Raw genomic sequence first — 20120 nt, 5'->3', positions numbered from 1 at the left:
TATGCTGTTTTTGATTACACACATCATTTTTGTTATAAATGACAAAGTAGAAATAAATAGTCATACTCATATATAGGCGGATATCTTGATCTAAAATAAATCAAAACCCTTTGTGAGAGGAACTATTTTTTTTATCAGACGGCGGAAGGAGCTGAAATGACCGCCTTACCGCGGTCTATAAAAGCCATGCCAACAACAAAGCGCGTCACAACGGGGTGAGGCGAACAGGAAGGCAGGGAGGTTTCGTTGATCTGGTGATGTGACTTCGTTTTATTCTGTTTTTACTTTTTCCTAACGATAATTTAGAGGAACTGTTCTTTGTCAACTTATTTTCGCTTTTAAGTTTATACGTTGTTACAGTTGACTATATCAAGGCTTTCTTCTAACACGTTACCTTTAGCATAAAGAAGTTACATTGAAAGCTTACTTATAATTTAAAGTGTCTTTTATGAAGAAATATTCGACCTTTTATTGGTCCTAACAAGACGATAGACTATAAAAAAATGTAGAGTTTTATATAATAGAACATACAGTTCTTATTTTGCTACTAGCTAATGTTTAACCAGCTGACCAAGAGCCTAAACAAAACGTAGCTATAAATAAACATGTCATATAATTCTGTTAAGCTAGTTTTAAATATATTTTTGTTTCAACATAGTTCTTCTGAAGTAACTTGACTTAATGTATACAGTTTTGTATAACTGGATGATTATTTTACTAACGTTACTAGCTTAAAGTTTAACCAGCTGACTAAGAGCTTAAACAAAGAGCAACTATAAATTACCATGTTATAATGTTCTATTAAGCTAGTTTTAAATATATTTTTTGTTTCAACACTTTTTTTTTTTTTTTTTTCTGAAGAGACTTAAAATAGTTTAGTTTCTCATTCTCGACGATAGAACTCCTTTACAAAATGGCGGCCGCGACAACGAGCAAGTTATATGATCGTGAAGCCGCACTTATCTGTAAGAAGACTACAACAGATTTTCAATTAAAAAGACTCTTATTTCTTTTTTTATCTTCAAACCATAACATAATCAACAACTTACTGCCAAAAGAAACACCAGACAATCGGAAAATGTTTCGTTTTTACCTTTGAAACCTATGAAAAAAAAAAAGAAGCCCGCTCTCGTTGCCTTTTTAGGAAGAAATTACTGAACATAAAGTGAGTTGAAAGACATCGACAACGATTTTAGAAGCAGCCTGTTTTTTTTTTTTTTTTTTTTTGTTTTCGAAGAATTCTATACAAGTATTTCATAAGCCTTTTTTTTTTTTTTAAATCTGCTATGATGACGCACGTTTGAGTGTTTGAACGACCCACCTAAGTGATCGCTTTATGGACTGAGTCACATGTTGCGTAACAGCTGTGAAATGGGAGCTTAGTGTGTTTTTCATGATCTAAAAATATCAGCAGAAGACCGAAGTACCGAGGGAAGGAGAAATGGACTGAGTATAATTTATCCAGTAACGACCTAGCTCTTAGATGACTACGGATGGAAGAAAAGATCTACAGCAGAGGCCAGGACCAGGGAGAAACAGGACCAGATGTCGAGCCAGGCAGGACCAGGGGAGAATCAGAGGGCACAGAGCAGGGTGAAAAGCAGCAGCAAGCAGTATCCAGAGGGGGAGCCAGATCCACAAGGCAGAATAGCGTACCACGTTGGCCACCAGGGGGAGCTCAGCTGGTCTAGATCAGAGCAAGCCAAAGATGGGTCTCATCAACAGCAGAGAAAGAAAGGGCTCACAAGCAGAAAGTATAAGGGGGTCATCACCATAGAAAAGTCATGAAGAGGGCATTTGGTTTGTATGGGTAGAGGTATCCTGTGTAATTTTGAAGTCAATTTCAGTAGTTTGCATTTCAGAACACTTTTGCTCGCGAAGTTCTGTTCTTTCCTTTTCAGGCGTGGTGAGTGACTGTTTGAAATTCCGATGTGTCATCTGTCCTGTTGTTGGCCAAGTCTGATGAATGCTGTTAGTGTGCTGTGGAGATGACCGTCCTTAATCGACCACGCCTCCACTGAGTTTCGGCTATAGGCCCGTGGAAAAGTCGTCCCCATATCCGCTTAAATCCATTAGGTCTGTCCTGAGAAGCAATCCACGTATGAAGGGTTTTTCGGAGTTGGTTACCCTGCGTCCCTAAACGACACAACTACCTCTACTGCCACACCCGCTGCGTCAGTCCGACATATGATGCCAGGGCAGCTGCGTATTGCCTGCCGGTAAAAATTTTGACGAGTTCATGCATGAATTTTAATGATAAATTGGAGCAAAAGTTCTTAATTTTAAAAAAAAAAAAATGCGCTTTTGTAAAAAAAAAAAAAAAAAATTTAAATGCGCTATTGTAAAAGCATTGAGTAAAAGTTTTGACATACAGATTTTGCAAATGCAGTTTCTGAATAGTTGTATGTGATGTTATTGCACAGTGTTTTTGGGGTTTGGGAGGGGCAAATGCGTTTCTCGAGTTCTCTTTCCTACAGGCCCTGGTCACATTAGAGGCGATAGAACCAAAAGGGATTCCAGGATGTTGTGTGGACCCTTTTAGAGTCAAATTGTTGACTGCTCAGTAACGATTCTTATAAAGCTTCAAGGAAAGCCTCTGCTTTGATGGGATATAGGAAGGTACCTCATTGGATTTGTATTAAATCTTGTTTGGATATGAGAACCATACTTTCATCAGTTTTTTCCAGTATTGAATGTCGGGGATTGTCACGTGCATCGGGGCGGGAGGGGTGTGGGCCGTTAACCCAAATCTTTTCCTAGACTTTGCAGCTTGTGAAAGCGGCTTTATTAAGGGTGGCAGTGACTTGAATAGCGCTGTATGGGGGAAGGAACCACCAGTGTCTCTGCCAGTGGATGAGTGGCCCAGTTACAAGCCTTCCATGGCAGCTATACCAACGTTTACATCTTGGGTAACGCGGCATGGGATCAAACGCTTCCATTTATTTAACACACATCATGATGGCACTCTTTTGTCTCTTTATTGAATGGTATATCGATATTGGTTGTATGTATGAATATTGTCTATGGGGTTTGTGGATCTGGGGGGGATTGCTTAATTTTGACTCTTACAGATTGAAACAAACCCTCAAAGAACAAAGCTGGTGGTCCAACCAATATCTGCTCCCCTCCCCCACTTAAGGAGCAAAGCTACTTCAATAGAGGCCAAGGCGCTTTTAACGTTTTCTAATGGCAAGTAATTGGATATTCATGTAAATCGCATTCATTTGCTTTTGTCTGTCATTGTATTGTACTTGAATACAATTTGATGGCTAAGTGTCTAAGCAGTAATTGTATTAGTTGCTTATTGTTTGGTCAATTTTTGTATTTTGAAGAGTGGGGATGTGTGTAGGCTTTCTTTTCCTCCCCCTTTTGCATTTTTCAGTGTGCAGTGTCCCTGAATGCTATCCACTGAAGATGTCATCCTAACATTGTATGTAAAGATTTGCTTTCGCATCAATCAACTTCAGCCTCTTTTGGTCACGTAAGGTCACTAAGCAAGCTCATTTGTTCCTAACCTTTTTCCATTAATAGTGTGTTACAATTGTAAGATCTGTGGTTGAGCACATTTTACAAATTAGCTCTGTAATTTGTATGTAAGTGTACATTCTGTAACTGTTCCCATTTTCAGTTAATAAATGCATAGCCTGTTGTGATTGAAATATTTTGGTATGCATTTTGTTTCTTTGGGTATATGTGGGGCTTTCTTGGGGATTTCTTTATGCTTTTTCAGGTATGAGTGTAAAGCTTGGCGCATTTTGTAGAGCTTGGATGCCAGGGTTTGAAGTCAACTCTGTTCAAGGTGGAGAGGCAGATCAGTCCAGTCCTACAGCTGTGATCAGGCCGAAGGAGGAAAGGCAAAATTTACGAATCTAACTTGAGAAGATATGCTTTTATGCATTAAATTGTAGTCTCTTTGGCTTTAAGCCTACACTTTTGATATCTGAAACTTGCAGATTTGATGTCTTTATTTCGACATTGGGCTGTTTTGTGAGGGTGGGCGTAGGGGTCTTTGTTTTTGCCATTTTTGGTCTTGCAGAATCTTACAAATCCTTGTGAAGAATGCCACCTATCAGAAGAAGTTATTCCCTGAAATCGCCCGGTTCCACTGAACGCTTCGGCAGGCAGGACAGTTCGTTGTGCTACAATAGATTTAAGACTTTACTTTCAAAATTTTAAATTACCTAGCCACTACTCTGCGCAACTGTGCAGGGTGAAAGTTGCTTTACAAATGTATAGCAATAGACGTCTTTTCAACTGTTGCACAACTGTGCTCCAGACTCCAAATTTAGAGTGGCTGGAAGTAGCTGCGCAACTGTGCAGCTTTATTTGGTATTGCCTGTACATTACCTGAAAAAGCTGTTTTTGGGGTGGGGAGGGCTATGCACTTTTCTCTCTCTTCTGCAGAAATCGCATCAGCCAGCTGTGTGGTGAAAGTTACATGATGTCACCCTGTGGAGTCTGTAGTTACCAGGTGTCTGAATCATTAAACTTGACTGTAGAAACCTCATGCAACAACTTTTTGTAAACTTCAGTAACATTAATCACCAATGCTTCAGAAGCTACACTCCTTTTTTTTTTTTTTTTTATGCTTCATGCACTTTTTAAGTTTCTCTTGCATCTCTTAACTCCTTTAGTTGAGTTATACAGTTAGTATTGCAATCGGTGTGGTGGAAGTGTTTGTGTGTAGAAGCTCTTTGTTTCAGATTACCTGTTTGTCCCCCTGCCTTCTCGACTGCATCTGAATGCAAGGCTGTCTGTGAGCAGTTGCACCGGTGAATGTCTTCACTTGAGTGAATGGCGATCCGAATCCCCCTTCTGTGCGCTTGAGAGCTTTGTCCAAACCTCGGAAGCCCTTCGCCGAAGTCCTTCAGTGTGTCTGCGCGTCTTTCCTGTTTTTTTTCCCCCCTCCAATTCTTCATTTTCTTAGGTCAATTTCACTTAGGGAGCAAAATTTGTCTTGTCGTCTGGGAGAGCCCTAACCGCCTGATGAAACACTGGGACATCCAGTCGCTCTGATCAGCCTCATTTTCGTCATAATTTGCTGCTAATTGCGCATCCCTCTGCTGCTATCTGCTGAGTTAAGTACATGTAGTTGATCTTAATCCTGTGTATGGGTAGAACAAGCATTCACCTTTTTTTTTTAAATATGCATGCACTTAACACTTGCACTAAAATTTCAATCAACTCCAATGTCAGTGTTTGGAATTTGGTAGCTTTGGGGAGGGGTGGGGCAACACTTTCTCTCTTTTCAGGTATGCTGTTGTGATTCTACTAAAATTGAGACTGAGCCGTAACGTGGGAGTGGATGGATGTGCTTTGGTCAAAGCAATTGAGTAACCAGATTTTGCATTGGTTTATAAATTGTTTTAAATTGCTTTGGGATAGGGAGGGAGGGGGGGTGTGGGCTTGTAAACCTTTTTTGCTCTTTCATTGCAGCTGTAGACTTGCTAAAACTTTACTCTGAAGAATTGGGTGTAAAGCGTCGCTGGCTGGAGATAAGTTTATACGTGCACTTTTGCCTTTTAAAAGATTACGAAAATGGTTCGGGGAGTCTGGGGGGGAAACGGAAAACCGAGAATCTGTCTAGTTACAGGAATGATGATTTACAAAGGCAGCGATTTGTTCTGGCCATGTTGGTGGGATTTCGAGACCTGGATCATTGTTTGGTGGTAAATGACATTTGTATTACATTGGTTATGACACTTTGGGTGGGCTAGGGTGGGGGGGCTCTAAACTCTTCTCTTTTTGTTTCAGCTTTTAAATAGGAATGAGTCACACCTGAATGCAAGTGCAGCCTTGTTCAAGACCTCACTGGTCAGAGATTTGATCTTCCAAGTAGAAGCATATTAAAATTTGACATTGTATTGAGGACAAAATGATTACAGTAGTATCGATGGCAGTTTGGATGTTTTGAAGATTTTATCCAGGGATTGGGGGGGAAACCTGCAGTCTTTTGTGTAGTTTCAGGCTAAAGAAGAAGATCCATTCAAGACGTAGAAGAGTATTGTAGAGCAGCAGGTTTGAGGTTTTTCTTTTCCTGAGGGAACAATCTTAGGACTGTTCCTTCAGGTTTTGCTTTTTTAACCTCATAAGAAAAAAAGCAAAAGACTCCGGTGGAGGCACTCCTGATTCTCAGGACGGGGTTCAATTCCCTGCGGCGTCTTTGCTTTCTAACCTCTGCTCAAACTATACTTTTTGGTGTACATAATGTGCACAGTTTTAGTTTGGTTTTTTTTTTTTTTTTTTTTTTTTTTTTTTTTTGCTACGAAGTCAAAAAACAAAAACTTAATGCTTGTAAAATAAACTTGATAATGACCATGATTTGTCACCTTTGATTTTTACGTTAAGTAAGCTCTGTTCTCCATTCAGTGCTCCCTAATGTTTAATTTATACTGCAGACAACTCTATGCATTGTTGCAATATGGTATTTCTGAAATATTGGAATACAATGTTGACATCTACTAGAATGCTATGTGAATGTACCTCTTTACAGCCTGAATTTTTTTTTTTTTTTTTTTTTCTTCTAACCGTGGGTGACCAAGGATTATATGGGTAATTGCTCAAATGTATCATTTTGAACTGATTAAATGTTCCTCTTCATTGATATCACATTGCTGAAGTCTCAACTGATCCTACATCTGTGTCTGGCTTGAGTAAAGATTTTAAATACATGGGATGACTTCAGTGTGTATTTTTATGATGTCATGCATGCCACATTTTCTTTACCCTTAATTGTCTGCCAGCTAAACATAAGTAAGGTTGTTTTTTTCCCTCTCTATAATTGTAATGTATAACCGTATCAAACCAAACATTGTACAATGTACATTTGACCTGTGACAGCTTGGTCCAACCTGACATTTAAAATGGACGGATTTTGTTCACATGAGAACATTTGTACTTGATTGTATAGTAAATAAACGTATCTTGTTTGAATGTATTCCAGCATGGTTTGTAGGACATAATTAACAATAATTCAACAATATTCTAATTTAAGAGGAAATGACAAATAATTGCTAAAGAAAATGCTTTAGTTAGAATTAGACTCTGCTCAAATAACAGCTGTACCATAAATCCCAGGTCTCCCCTGCATTATTGTAAACTAATGGGAATCCATGGCAACATTAGCATTTAATAATAACTAGAACAAGATAACGTCACCAAGGATGCATGCACAAAATAAACTTGCTGAATTTGTAACCGTATACTATCATCTTTATATGGCAGAAATGGTAAGAGCAGTATTCTACAGGGTTATTATGCAGATTGGAAAAGTATGGAATTTGATTTTAATTTACAGATCTGGAAAAGTATGGGAAAAAAAATGTAAAGTGTAAAATATTTGTCTTTCCAGATTATTTCCCCCATTCAGTTTTCTAAAATATAAAATCAAGAATTTCTAAATATATCATGCAAGCAGAGTGAATTCATGGCAAAAATGTAGCGATTGCCGCATAATTGTTTATGGGTCGTTCTACAGAAACGTCCACTTTTCTGTTCCTAGTCTTTACAGAAATATTACACTTGAAAAACACTAGGATTACAATTTCTTTATATTTTAAAATGAAACTCTTATTTGAACAATTACACCTTCTTGAGCCATCAATGTGGCAATATATGTATTTTTAATTATATAGAATTCCAAGCACCAGAAGTACTCGTCCCCACAGTCATGTACAGAGGGAAAGTGCTTTATTTTGAGCTCAAACAGATTTTTCTATCATTTAAAATCCAATAATGTATACATGACTATCAAATATATGATGTAAATGACATTACGAAAATGAATAAAATATATATAATAAAAAAGTAGTGGTCCCCTGTGGTTGTCACTGGTGTTACCATTTAACAAAAATCTCTTATTTTGAAATAAAAATCACACTGATGACATCACTTTACTTCCCTTTTCGTATTTCTTGAAGATCTTTGAAGAAAGGCCCATGGAAAGTCCACTGTCTCTTTTCAGTTATCAGAAAAGGTTTTTAGTTGAACTCACTAGTATGACCTAATTTATTGTTAGGGAATTTAAAAAAAAAAAAATAAATAAATAAAAAAATACAAATGCATTAAACTACTTAATTATACCATGACTGACCACATGTGGTTTGATACCTTGCAGCAGCCATTTTGTAAAATGCTTTTTTCATAAAAATTGTCACTGGTGTTACTGTCACTGGTGTCACCTTATTATGGGTAACACCAGTGACTCTCATTTATAGATAAACTTTATTCAAAGCTATTAATTTAGTTCTTTTGCATAAAATAGTACTAAGATTATATGATTCTAACTTTTCTCATTGTTAATCGTCCTTGGGGCAAGTATGGCTAAATTGAGTGCAGCTGAGAAGCAGCGACTTTACAGACAGCATATTTTACAGACATTTTTTAAATGTTTGATCTTTTACTGACTGCCTTCACTAAGTGTCAATGATAAGTCTTTGATTGTATACCAAATGTAACAATTTAGTCTCATCTACTTAATTATTGTTGAAAAATAAGGATCTTTGGTCTTGTGTATTCATTGTCACTGGTGTTATGTTTTTGTCTGTCACGTTAAATAAAATGTGTCACATGTGACATGATAATAATTTTACATCCATTGTATTCTGCTACACTCAAGAATTAAGATTTAAAGGATTGCATCACTTGTTTATATCTGTTTTTTAAATATTTTCATTGTTATAGCAAATACATGGTTGCGCAAATGAACTAACATCATTCAATCATACTTTTAACAAACCTAATTAAAATAACACATAGGCCTAATCTCCTTATTTTTTGCATTATCATTATTTTTCTGTAACTGAAATAATATTTAATAAAAACCTTTAAAATTGCCAGAGAAGTAATGTAACAAAAACTTTAATTAATAATTTAATGTTAAATATATGGTCTGAAAAATCTACAGTGAGGATTGGAAATTTGAGTCTGGAAAAGTATTGAATTTTGAAATGTATAATGTAAAATGTGTAGGAACCCTGATGCTATGCGGTTCCGAAGAACTCCGCATGATCAAAGATTATACATCGACAAGAAGCGACACTCAATAGAAGGTTCCATTGAAACACCGGCGCCCAGCAGCGGCCCTTCGTTTCCGCCATTTTGGGGTGAAAGCGACTTGGCAGTTCACTAGATTCTATGGCAATTTCAGCTGCTTTGTTAAAAAAAAAAAAAGTACATTAAAGCTAAACCTGAATGGTGACAACACAGAATAAAATACTAGTGATCATCAAATCCTTTTAACGGTTTATTTTACAGACTTTGTGTTTGTCTTCCACTTTTTCACAAAAGCTCCCTAGACACCAAGTCCTTTTTTATGTTAAAATTCTTTGAAGTTCAAGTATTAGCATTATAAACACTGAATTAATACCAACATATGAAATTAAATTAAGGACATGCATCAGAAAAATTGGAATGTTAGACAATAAATAGCTATATAACAGAATACAACAGCTTAGTAAACTGTTTTTGCAGCGTTGTCTTATATTAATGTCCGTTAAATGTAAACAAAAAAACACAGCCACTGTCTGTGTCCAAAAGTGGCAATTATGGGATAACACTGTGTATCATAATATCATTATGTTTGTAACGTGATCCAGTGGATTAAAACGTATTTCAGACCTAGTGGTAATTTACTATATTACTCCACTAGGTCTGCCTATACGTTTTAATTTCCCTGGGTCACACTACAAACATGATGATCTTAACTTTATTCATTATTAATGTACTATTAATAGTAAATATGTAAAGTTGCATAAAATGGAAATACTCAATAAAGTAGCTAACTACGTTACCTCATATGTTAATGGCTGGATTCCACAACTAATCACATAAAACATAGGTTAAGACAATACAACATTTACTGTAGGTGTCATAAAATTTACTGAATTTGAGAAATTTTCTATTGCGTTTATGATTTGGCTGTGAAATTCGCCGATTTTAGTTGCGTAAGATGTGAAGGATTCATGGTCGAGTTAGTATTTTCACCCTATAATGGCGGCCGCGCTACCTGAGCGCCATCTAGTGTCTTTTACCCAGAAAGCATCAGAGTTTCGCCTCATGGGTTCTCTAAGCTCTTTGGCATGATAGCGCACAAAAAGGCCCTCGTGAGGATTTAGGGTCACGTGACCTTTGCTTGGAGGATTCTCGGATGTCGGAACAGTTGCGCCCTCTATTGTTTCGCTCTGCGTCCTACAGCAACACCGTGGGCTCGACTGACGGGGAAGGATGTGGTCCTTTTTCGCACGGGATCCTATCAAAGACTTCAACTATGAAATTTTACCAGAAAACCAAGAAAAGTCAGGCATATGGACCCTCAGTCGGGGAAAACGCAAGGTAAAATTACTTGACATAATAATATAAAGCAAATAGTGTCCCAGCAGGCCGCTGAAGCCTCGGTCTAAAGTTTAGCTGCATCCCACTTAGCATTGCGCATCAGCGAGTAAAACAGCAAAGGCGAAGTAGCAACTCAAAACACATATAATTTCTTTGTAAGGTTGTATGTTTTCATATTCAGGGCTCAGAATCGTCTGGGTCGTATTGGTTAGATAATAAGCCTATTACAGCAAAATTTCTTTTGTCATCCTTTAACATCCGTAACATTGCTGTGGCCACGTCAACAAAAAACTGCAGTCACGTTAAATAACTGAAATATTATTGTGGTACTAAGCACAATGATTTACATTGATTTATATGACACAGTCTTTTTTTGTATCAATAAATACACTCCCAGCACACTCTTATAATTATGTATGATAGCAGTGAAAAGCTGCAGTGTTAGTGTTTACTGTACACGTGTCCTGACAGCCCATATTAATAACTTAATCTGATCAACATTTACCAGAAATACTGGCATATTATATCAATAAACGTTTTAGGTTGTTATTTACTAAGATTACTGATGCATTAATAAATGTTGATCATCTTCTGATAAACATCAGAATCAGATCAATCATCAGCATAAAATGTTGATGTGGCTTGGTTTATTTGAAATCTAGTAAGTCAGGACATTCTGGTTTTGCAAATTTCCTTAAATTGCACTGTTCTTCTTTGCCTTATACAGATGAGTTGTAACTTAACCTAACTTTTTCCCCCTCTTTACTCCAGACCACTGGTGAGCCGGTGTCAGTCTTTGTGTACGAGGTTTCACAGGGAACAGAGGAGCAGACACAGCTTGCTAAAGCTGCTTTCAAACGCACAAAAACTCTCAGACATCCCAACATCTTGTCCTACGTAGATGGATTGGAGGTAAGGACTTCATATGGATGAAATGAAGTTGTTTATAAGTGTGATGGTGAATCATAAGTAGGTTGTTCTCTTCAAACAATGCCTCATCTTTTCTTGTGCCCTCATTTCATCTTGATTATTCAGGTTGAGGTGAGCTCTTTGTGAATGTGACCCCTTGTCAATAATAGACTCTTATTGTAAGAAATAATCCCTGAATAAAATATTTATAATCATTTTAGTCAGTTTATGTTAGTTGGATATTTTACACAAATGTTTTACGTTCTAGATTCATCCTAATTGTAATTATTAAAAAGGAATTTTTATTAAAACTTTCTTTTCCTGTGTTGGGACATCAGACCGAGAAAAGCTTGTATATTGTCACCGAGCCAGTGACCCCTCTGGCTGCACACCTGAAGGTCCAGGCGGAGAAGGGAGGTGCGAGTGATTTAGAGGTGTCATGGGGCCTTCATCAAATTGTGGTAAGTTGAGAAGTGAAGACATGGATTAAAAAATATTCATTTATTAGTTTAGTTATACGGTTTGCTGTCACTACTTTCCTATCAGAAAGCGCTGAGCTTCTTGGTGAACGACTGCCATCTAAATCATAATAACTTGGGCATGTGGGCCATCTTTGTGGACCGTGCTGGTGAATGGAAGCTTGGAGGGTTGGATCATGTGAGCTCAGACCAGGGAGACTCCATCACCTTACCCCCACCTAAAGTAATCAACCCTGACCTGGAGAGATATGATCCCCCAGAGAGCCCCGGCAGTGGCGGAGAAAAATGGTAACTTGTACAGGCAGAACATTTTTGTTTTCTAATTCTCTTTAATTGTTTTCAGCCCAACTATTCCATCTAGGCTATTTGCATTTTATGAATGAAGACTTTAGATATTCAAAGACGGTGCACTCATACTTTTATGAATGGGAGAAAGTGCAACGCACAATATGGGTAAATAAGTCCCGCCTTCTAAATAAAAGAGCCAGTCTACAATTGGTACAATTGCTGTTGCCTTTAGAAGCTGTGGTTGCTAACAGACAAGTGTTTTGAGACATGAGTTTATTGACTGCATTGGCTGGTCCAGCCTGAAATGTTTTTTTTTGTCATGATTTGAGTGTTTAGAAACTAAATTTATGAGACAGTTATTGTTAGATTTCATTGATTTCAAATATGAAATTTGGAGAATTTGATGTTTCCCCTTTCAAAGAGATAAGAGCTGTACATCTTTGGTTTTTGCATCTTTGCAAAAGATGGCAACCATGTGAAAAGTCAACTTTGGTTGACTATCACTCAAGCCCTAAACAGGGCTGGTTTGGAGGTTGGGGGCTGTGGCCCCCTTTGAACGAAGCTTGGCCACCCTGATCAAAATTGCTGTCTCTTTTAAAAAAATCTTGACCAGAATTGAGTTTTAGATGTAGAACCGCCTATTTAAGACCACAACACACAGGAGACTTTTTAGGTACACACCCAAACTTTGCCTTAGTGCCAGGCGCAAATCAAACAAGAACAGCAGATATATGAAGTTGCTGAACAGTTGGGTAAATACAGCATGATTAAATGTGGAGATGATTAAAACGGCGTCAAAACTTAAAATAATGAATGTATTTGTTATATATATGCATCACATTTATGAACGTTGCCCTCAAATGTATGTGCTATGTGGCACAAATAAAAAAATTTTCTATAATTTAATGCACAAATAAATACCTGTTCCCTTGTACTTGAAAACAGGTGCCATTTTGCACAAGTTGGCAGAGTACAAATGGAAATGGATCACATTTAATTGTGTATATAAAATTACTGATTTTACATTATGGCATTTGTTTTATGTGCTGGGGATTTTTGAAACTGATTTACAGTTCAGGTTTAAGAAAAAAAGTCAGATTCACTCTGTATTATTTGATCTATTCGATGGCTACAAGTACAAATACTTGTATTCAGTTGTGTTGTAGGCACTAAAACAGTCCAGAACTTTATAGTCTAACTCATTTTTTTCTGTTTGAATAATAAAGATTTCTGTGCCACCCTAGACTGGTTGCCACCCCTAGGAAATACCCTGGCTCTGCCACTGGACCTAAAATATTCAGTAAAATGCATATGTAATCAGCCATAGCTCATTGTTGTGTATGTCTTTATGATCTCAGGACAGGGGATGTGTGGCGTCTTGGTTGTCTCATTTGGGAAGTATTTAATGGAACTTTACCACGTGCCTCCTCGTTACGATCTCTGGGCAAGGTACCAGATCATTTTTGATTAGTGTTAACTGCAATAATGGCTTTGTTTAGTAGTTTTTAGAATGACAAACAGATTTAAAGCTATTTATCTAGTCTTCTAAACCACCATGTTTATTTCTCACAGATTCCAAAGCAGTTAGTGCCGCATTACTGTGAGTTAGTGGGAGCAAACCCAAAGATTCGTCCCAACCCTGCTCGGTTCCTACTAAACTGTAGATCTCCTGGAGGCTTTATGAACAACAGCTTTGTGGACAGCTGTCTGTTTCTGGAAGAGATACAGGTATTTAAAACTGTTGTGTATTCATCTTATTCTGTGAGCCTGTATTGTATTGTATTACTCTGTCATTCAAAAGTTTTATGTTTTTTTAAAAAGAAGTCTCTTATGCTCACCAAAGCTGAAAATACAGTAATATTGTGAAATATCACAGTTAAAATTATATTTTCTATTTTATTATATTTTAAGATGTAATTTGTTTATGTAATGCAAAGCTGAATTTTCAGCAGCTATTTACTCCAGTCTTCAGTGTCACATGATCCTTCAGAAATCATATAGCTTATTTAGTGGTGAAGAAGCATTTCTTCTTATCAATGTTGAAAATAGTTGTACTGCTTATTTTTGTGGAAAGTGATTTTTTTAGGATTCTTTGATGGATAGAAAGTTCAAAAGAACAGCATTACATACATTGTAAATGTAAATGTAAATGACAAGTTTGATCAAATTAATGCATTCTTGTTGAAGGTATAATTCAGATATTCTCTTAGTGCATGTTACAAGTTTTCTTGCAAATTATGCATTGTGTTTTGCTTTGCATTGTTTTATGTATTTTCATGGTCAGATTAAGTGACTTAAATGCTTGTTTGTTTGTGTTCATGTAGATTAAAGAACCTGCAGAGAAGCAGCAGTTTTTCCAGGACCTGAGTGAGAATCTTGATTCTTTCCCTGAAGATTTCTGTAAACATAAAGTGCTGCCTCAGCTCCTTACAGCCTTCGAGTTTGGCAATGCTGGCGCTGTCGTTCTTACACCGCTATTTAAGGTGATAGGTTTTTTTGGTGTTACTTTGACTCTTACCCATGTTGTACATTATGTTCAGTTAGGTTAGCATCCTAACCGATAAGCAGCAAGTTCCTTTAATACCATTTTGTTATTTTGTTTGTGCTAGGTAGGGAAGTTTTTGTCAGCTGAGGAGTACCAGCAGAAAATCATCCCAGTCATAGTGAAGATGTTCTCTTCTACTGACCGTGCCATGAGGATACGATTGCTACAGCAGGTATACATGACTTCATTGCTTTATATAGTTTTTCTACATTACAGTTTAGTCATACAAAAGTATAATCCCAACTCTCTCATACACACTTTGTCAATTCTAAATGAATTCTTTTTTTCTTTTTTGTCAGATGGAGCAATTTATTCAGTATTTGAATGAAGCAGCAGTTAACTCCCAGATTTTTCCACACGTGGTTCATGGTTTCACAGACACAAACCCTGCCATCCGAGAGCAGACTGTAAAGGTATTTGTATTTGTATTCTCTTCTCTCCAGTGTTTTGACACTCGTCAGTCAATGTAACTGATAGTAGAATACTTTTACATTTATGCATTTAAATGCATTCCAATGGATTTATCCAAAGCAAATTACTTTTCATTGAAGCTCTTCAGTTCATACTTTCCCTGGGAATTGAACCCATGTCCTTGGTGTTACCAGTGCCATGCTTATTAGACTTTAATATGTTTCTAAATTTCTTTTCTTTTAATTTCTCTTGTTCCTGTAGTCCATGCTTCTGTTGGCCCCTAAACTGAATGAGACCAATTTAAATCAAGAGTTGATGCGTCACTTTGCACGACTGCAGGCCCGGGACGATCAGGGCCCCATCCGCTGCAACACCACTGTTTGCCTGGGCAAAATTGCCCCCTACCTCAATGCTGGGGTAACTTCAACTAACAACCCATATTCGTCTAATTATTTAGGCATATTTTTCTCTCTAAATGACAATCTTGTGTTATTTTTCCATTTGTTTTTTTTGTTTTTTTTTCCTCAGATGCGCCAGCGTGTATTAATCTCTGCATTCTCACGGGCAACTAAAGACCCGTTTCCTGCCTCGCGTGCAGCAGGCGTGCTGGGATTCGCTGCCACCCATCAGTACTATAGTGTGGCTGAAAGCGCCAATCGTATCCTGCCCACACTGTGCACACTGACTGTGGATCCAGACAAAAACGTCAGAGATCAGGTAAAGAAAAATGCACGGCAGGAGTTGAGGTACACAATGACACAGTATCTATTTATATATTCTGTGGTTTGGGTGTATAATCCGCCATTTTTGAAAATTACAATTCACAAAGTTTTTTTTGTCCTGTAGGCATTCAAAGCCATAAAAAGTTTCCTTAGTAAGCTGGAGACAGTTTCTGAAGACCCTTCTAAACTAACTGAAATAGGTATAGCATGTTTTGTCCCGTATGTTAAAGGGATTGTTCACTAAAATGCAAATTCCAGTGATTTCAAATGATGTAATGTTAATGTAATTAAATGGTTCATTTGCAGAAAAGGATGTGACTTCGTCAGCACAGATAGGAGGGTCGGCTGCTACATGGGCAGGATGGGCGGTAACAGGTGTCTCATCTCTCACCTCCAAACTCATCCGAAATGCTCCGGCTGGTTCGGAAGCACCGCCTACTGAAAACAGCACTGCCTCTCTACCTACAGCTGCACCTGTATCCACAAATAATGCAAACAAAGGTGTGCAACAAAGATCATATTTGTCAGTTGCATAGGTCATCAAGGATGTCAAGGAAGTACATCTTAGAATAGGAAATTATATAACCAGTTGCCACTAAACAAATGTACATATTCAAAACAACTTTTGCATTTACATTTACAAAAAAACCTTTTCATTCTGAGATTTTAAAATAAGGTTAGCATATTTATGTATGCAAAAATAACTTATTTGCACTGTTTTATGCATAGATTTTAAAGTGTGATTTGCTTATTAACATTTAATAACCTATTTAATAACCTAGATTTTAATCTACCAAACAGCTTAAACATAATCTTAGCCAAATATTCCTTTTTAAAAAAAGTTTGAGCAGAAATAATCATTGAAATGAGAGGTGCCGAGTTGTTATCTCATCAGCTTCCTCTTTTCTTTTTAGGCCCAGAAATGAGAACGCAGACTTCCAGTGCACGTAAGATTCAGTCAGAGACATCAAATGAGGAAACAGTGGAGCCAGAAGGAGATCGGTGGGATGATGAAGATTGGGGAAGCCTTGAGGTGACTGATGGTTATTAAAATTATGCAAAGTCTCTATAGTGTTTTTTTAGTGCTTGACCTTTTATACTATGAAAAGTTAGCATACACATGAATACTGAGAAATTTGAATAATTCCTTATCTGTGTGAGCACAGGACCCTGAGAAAGTACAAACAGATCCAGACGATTTGCATTCTGATTGGTCGGCAGTGTCCTCAACACAGAAGAAAAGCAATGTAGGTGATTTCTATTTACTGACATGGAAAAACATGACAGGTTATATATATTAGGGCTGCACGATATTTCGTCTTAGCATCGAAATAGCGATGTGTGCATCCACAATAGTCACATCGCAGGATATGGGATGCCTGGAATAGGGATCGTTAATCTGTACAGAGTCGGAGCAGACATCACATTTCAAAACGCACATGATTCTCTGATTAATTGCAAAGTTTGACCATCATACAATGAAAGTTTATAATTTGAACGTGTTTTAGGTCCTGTAAGTTTAAACATTCAAGAGATTTTAAACAATCTGAGCAGCACAGATGTACATGAACACCGAATGCCATTATCTTCTTTGTCTATTTGTGCCTGAATGGACAATATAACATTTTATGTGCATTTATTCAAATTTTCATTTCACAAATAAAGAAATTATGTTAAAAATGATTTATTAACTGTTATTCACTTGTTATCTTTCCATAGGTGGGTCGAAAGTCCACAGAGGCAGTGAAGAAGCAGAGTTCCGATTGGAGCTCTGGCTGGGATGCCGATGACAGCTGGTCTAACGAGAAAGATACAGATGGTCAGGGTCAAAGTTCACCTGCTGATGAAGGCTGGGGTAATGACTGGGATGATGAAGGGGGTCTAGCTGAGAGTTTCACCCCAACGCCTCGAAAAAAATCAACTGGGGCTCCAAAGAGTGCCAGTTTAAGCTCTGCGCAAGAAGGGGTACGATTGGCCAGCGAATATAACTGGGATGCAGCAGAAGGAAAATCAACAACATCAGATCTGTTCTCCAGTGTGTCACAACGAAGTACTATGGTAAGGCTCTGGTGGAGGAGATATAGGTCATATTTTCTTTAATTGTTAATTTCTAAAAGTTGCGGAACTTGATTCTGGATTATAGTTCCAGCCCGGTTTAATCCCGGCATGTCACTGAAAAACTGTGTGTGTTTTTGGTCAACAGAAGTCTGATGGCTGGGACGCAGACAGTGCAGGAGACTGGGGAACAGAAGAAAACTGGGAGTCACTGGATGGAGATCAGGGTCAGAGACTCTTTTTTTCCTCTCCAGGTTACACATTGAAGCGCATTTTCAATTCCGATTCATATGTGTTTTTAAAGCCTAAATAACCACACTTTCTCTTGCTCCCTTAGGTTTAAGTAAAGCAGAATTGGCAAAGAAGAAACGAGAAGAAAGGCGGAAAGAGCTGGAGGCCAAACGGGCAGAGCGCAAGGCAGCAAAGGGTCCTCTTAAACTGGGCGCACGCAAACTGGACTAAGCACTGGAGGTGCAGTAGATCATTGACTATTTGAAGATGAAGGGACTGCGAGATTTTAAAGAAACATTCCGTGATGTCAGAGAGGACGACGAGCCTCACAGATGTAGGTGTATGTTGGGCAACTTGGAAGAACTGAAATTCTGACTTGGGAACAGCTGCCACACCATAAACTATGATATTCCTTTACTCTCCTCACAGTACTATGATTGTTATATTACACAATATCATAGTTTACTAAGTGTGCATGAACTCACTGCTTTGAGAAGTATTAGGAGTCGAGGGAAATTTGAACCATATAATCCTAGATATCTTTGTATGTATGTACACTGATTATACATTAAATATGGGCCGCTTTGCCCTGAATGTGGACTTTGAGGACTTTTGAAAATGGATGATGCAGAGAAACTCAAACATGCTGTTAACTTAATCATGATCCGAGGTGGGACAATGTCATTACTAGCGCATGTATAAACACAGATGAATATTTTCAAAACAAAGAATTCAGTGGACGAATACATTGCCGCTCACGAAAGGCATTTTATTTTCTTTGTTTGCCATACGACACGACACGGTGAGGTGGATGTTCCTGTTATTTTTGTTTTGTGCCTTCTTTTTAGTTCCTAGTAGGCGGTATTTTTATGTTGTAAAATAAACTAATCAACAGATGATTTTGTTTTTATTTAATGAGACATTCTGTGAGATCTGGTGCAATATTTTCAAAAGGGGTAATTCATGTACTGTATACACACACATGTAAAATTCAGCTTCATATGTACAATAATAAAGAGGAACAGTCTGTCTTTGGAGATGTGCTGTACACAAGCTTGTTGCAATGTTTCAAAGAATTTAGTCCAGCAAATGATAAAGGTCTAACTGAACTGATGTTGTTTTTCAACAATACATAATGGAAGATGAATGCACCTCCTTAAAATTTGTTATTTGTCATTACTGGTGAGATGGCACTCTGACAGTGCAGATTTGAAATGGAACAAGCTTCATATTTTGCAGTGAATAATTGGGGGGAAAAGGGTTATATTACACATTTGGTTCAAGTCATATTTTCTACAGCCATGTAAAATCTGGAAATAAAGGAATTTTAATTAATAATTCCCAGGGTTAGAAAAAAAACTGGTTGTCCTTAGCTTCAACCAATATTTAATTGGCTAAATTTTGTATAAATCATTTCTATCTTAAATTTATAAAAATCCTTATGCAGTAATGATGAACAACTGGGATCCCTGGGATTTGTTATTATAACTGATTATTAAAATTTCCAAAGGAAAAAGAAATATAGTATGATAATCAAAGAAAATGAGGGACTGTATTGACACCAGATTTTTTTTATATGATTTTAGTCATTAATAAATAAAGAAACAGTTCACCCAAAAATGAAAATTCTGTCATATTACATTTCCAAACCTGTATTCTTTCTTCTGCTGAACACAAGAATGTCAGTAACCAAACAGCTGGGGACACCATGAATAGAATTTTTTTCCCCACATACTATGGAAGTCAGTGGGGCTCATCAACTGTTTGGTTGCCGACATTCTTGTGTTCAGCAGAAGAAAAATTCATACTGGTTTGGAACAACTTAAGGAGTAAATGTTTTTGGGTGAACTATCCCTTTAATTTGTTCCACTAGATATATTTAACAGATGACAAGGTCTCTGATGTGTGTTGTTTCTGTTGCTGTGCCTCACACTGCTTTGTTGTCGCAAGAATTTGGTATTTACCAGCAAATGGTAACAAAGGTCTCATTGAGCTGATGTAATTCAAGCCAGCAATACAGAAACCTCCAGTGTAAATGGTGATCTTGCACCATGGAACGACAGAATTGATTTGATTAATATCATCTTTTTCAGTATAGAACATCACAAAATGTAACAAATAAATACACAAACACCTAGTATATGATTT

The 20120-nt window shown here is 37.4% G+C and overlaps 1 protein-coding gene across 1 annotated transcript; it reads left to right on the top strand.

Annotated features, from left to right (window-relative positions):
* Positions 1 to 10187: 10187 nt before the first annotated feature.
* On the top strand, positions 10188 to 19532 carry scyl1 (SCY1-like, kinase-like 1). The gene is made up of 18 exons (XM_067381343.1): positions 10188 to 10332; positions 11104 to 11244; positions 11580 to 11702; positions 11788 to 12008; positions 13367 to 13457; positions 13581 to 13736; positions 14333 to 14491; positions 14618 to 14725; positions 14853 to 14966; positions 15226 to 15381; positions 15493 to 15681; positions 15811 to 15886; positions 15993 to 16187; positions 16601 to 16719; positions 16853 to 16933; positions 17406 to 17744; positions 17890 to 17968; positions 18079 to 19532. Exons 1-18 carry the CDS (start codon positions 10225 to 10227, stop codon positions 18201 to 18203), a joined length of 2580 nt encoding a protein of 859 aa, XP_067237444.1. The 5' UTR covers positions 10188 to 10224; the 3' UTR covers positions 18204 to 19532.
* The last annotated feature ends 588 nt before the right edge of the window (positions 19533 to 20120 follow it).

The sequence above is a fragment of the Chanodichthys erythropterus genome, chromosome 1, assembly GCF_024489055.1.
Source record: "Chanodichthys erythropterus isolate Z2021 chromosome 1, ASM2448905v1, whole genome shotgun sequence".
Lineage (NCBI taxonomy): Eukaryota > Metazoa > Chordata > Actinopteri > Cypriniformes > Xenocyprididae > Chanodichthys > Chanodichthys erythropterus.
The sequence above is the reverse complement of the archived record's forward strand: the minus strand, read 5'-3'. Positions and strand labels throughout refer to the sequence as shown.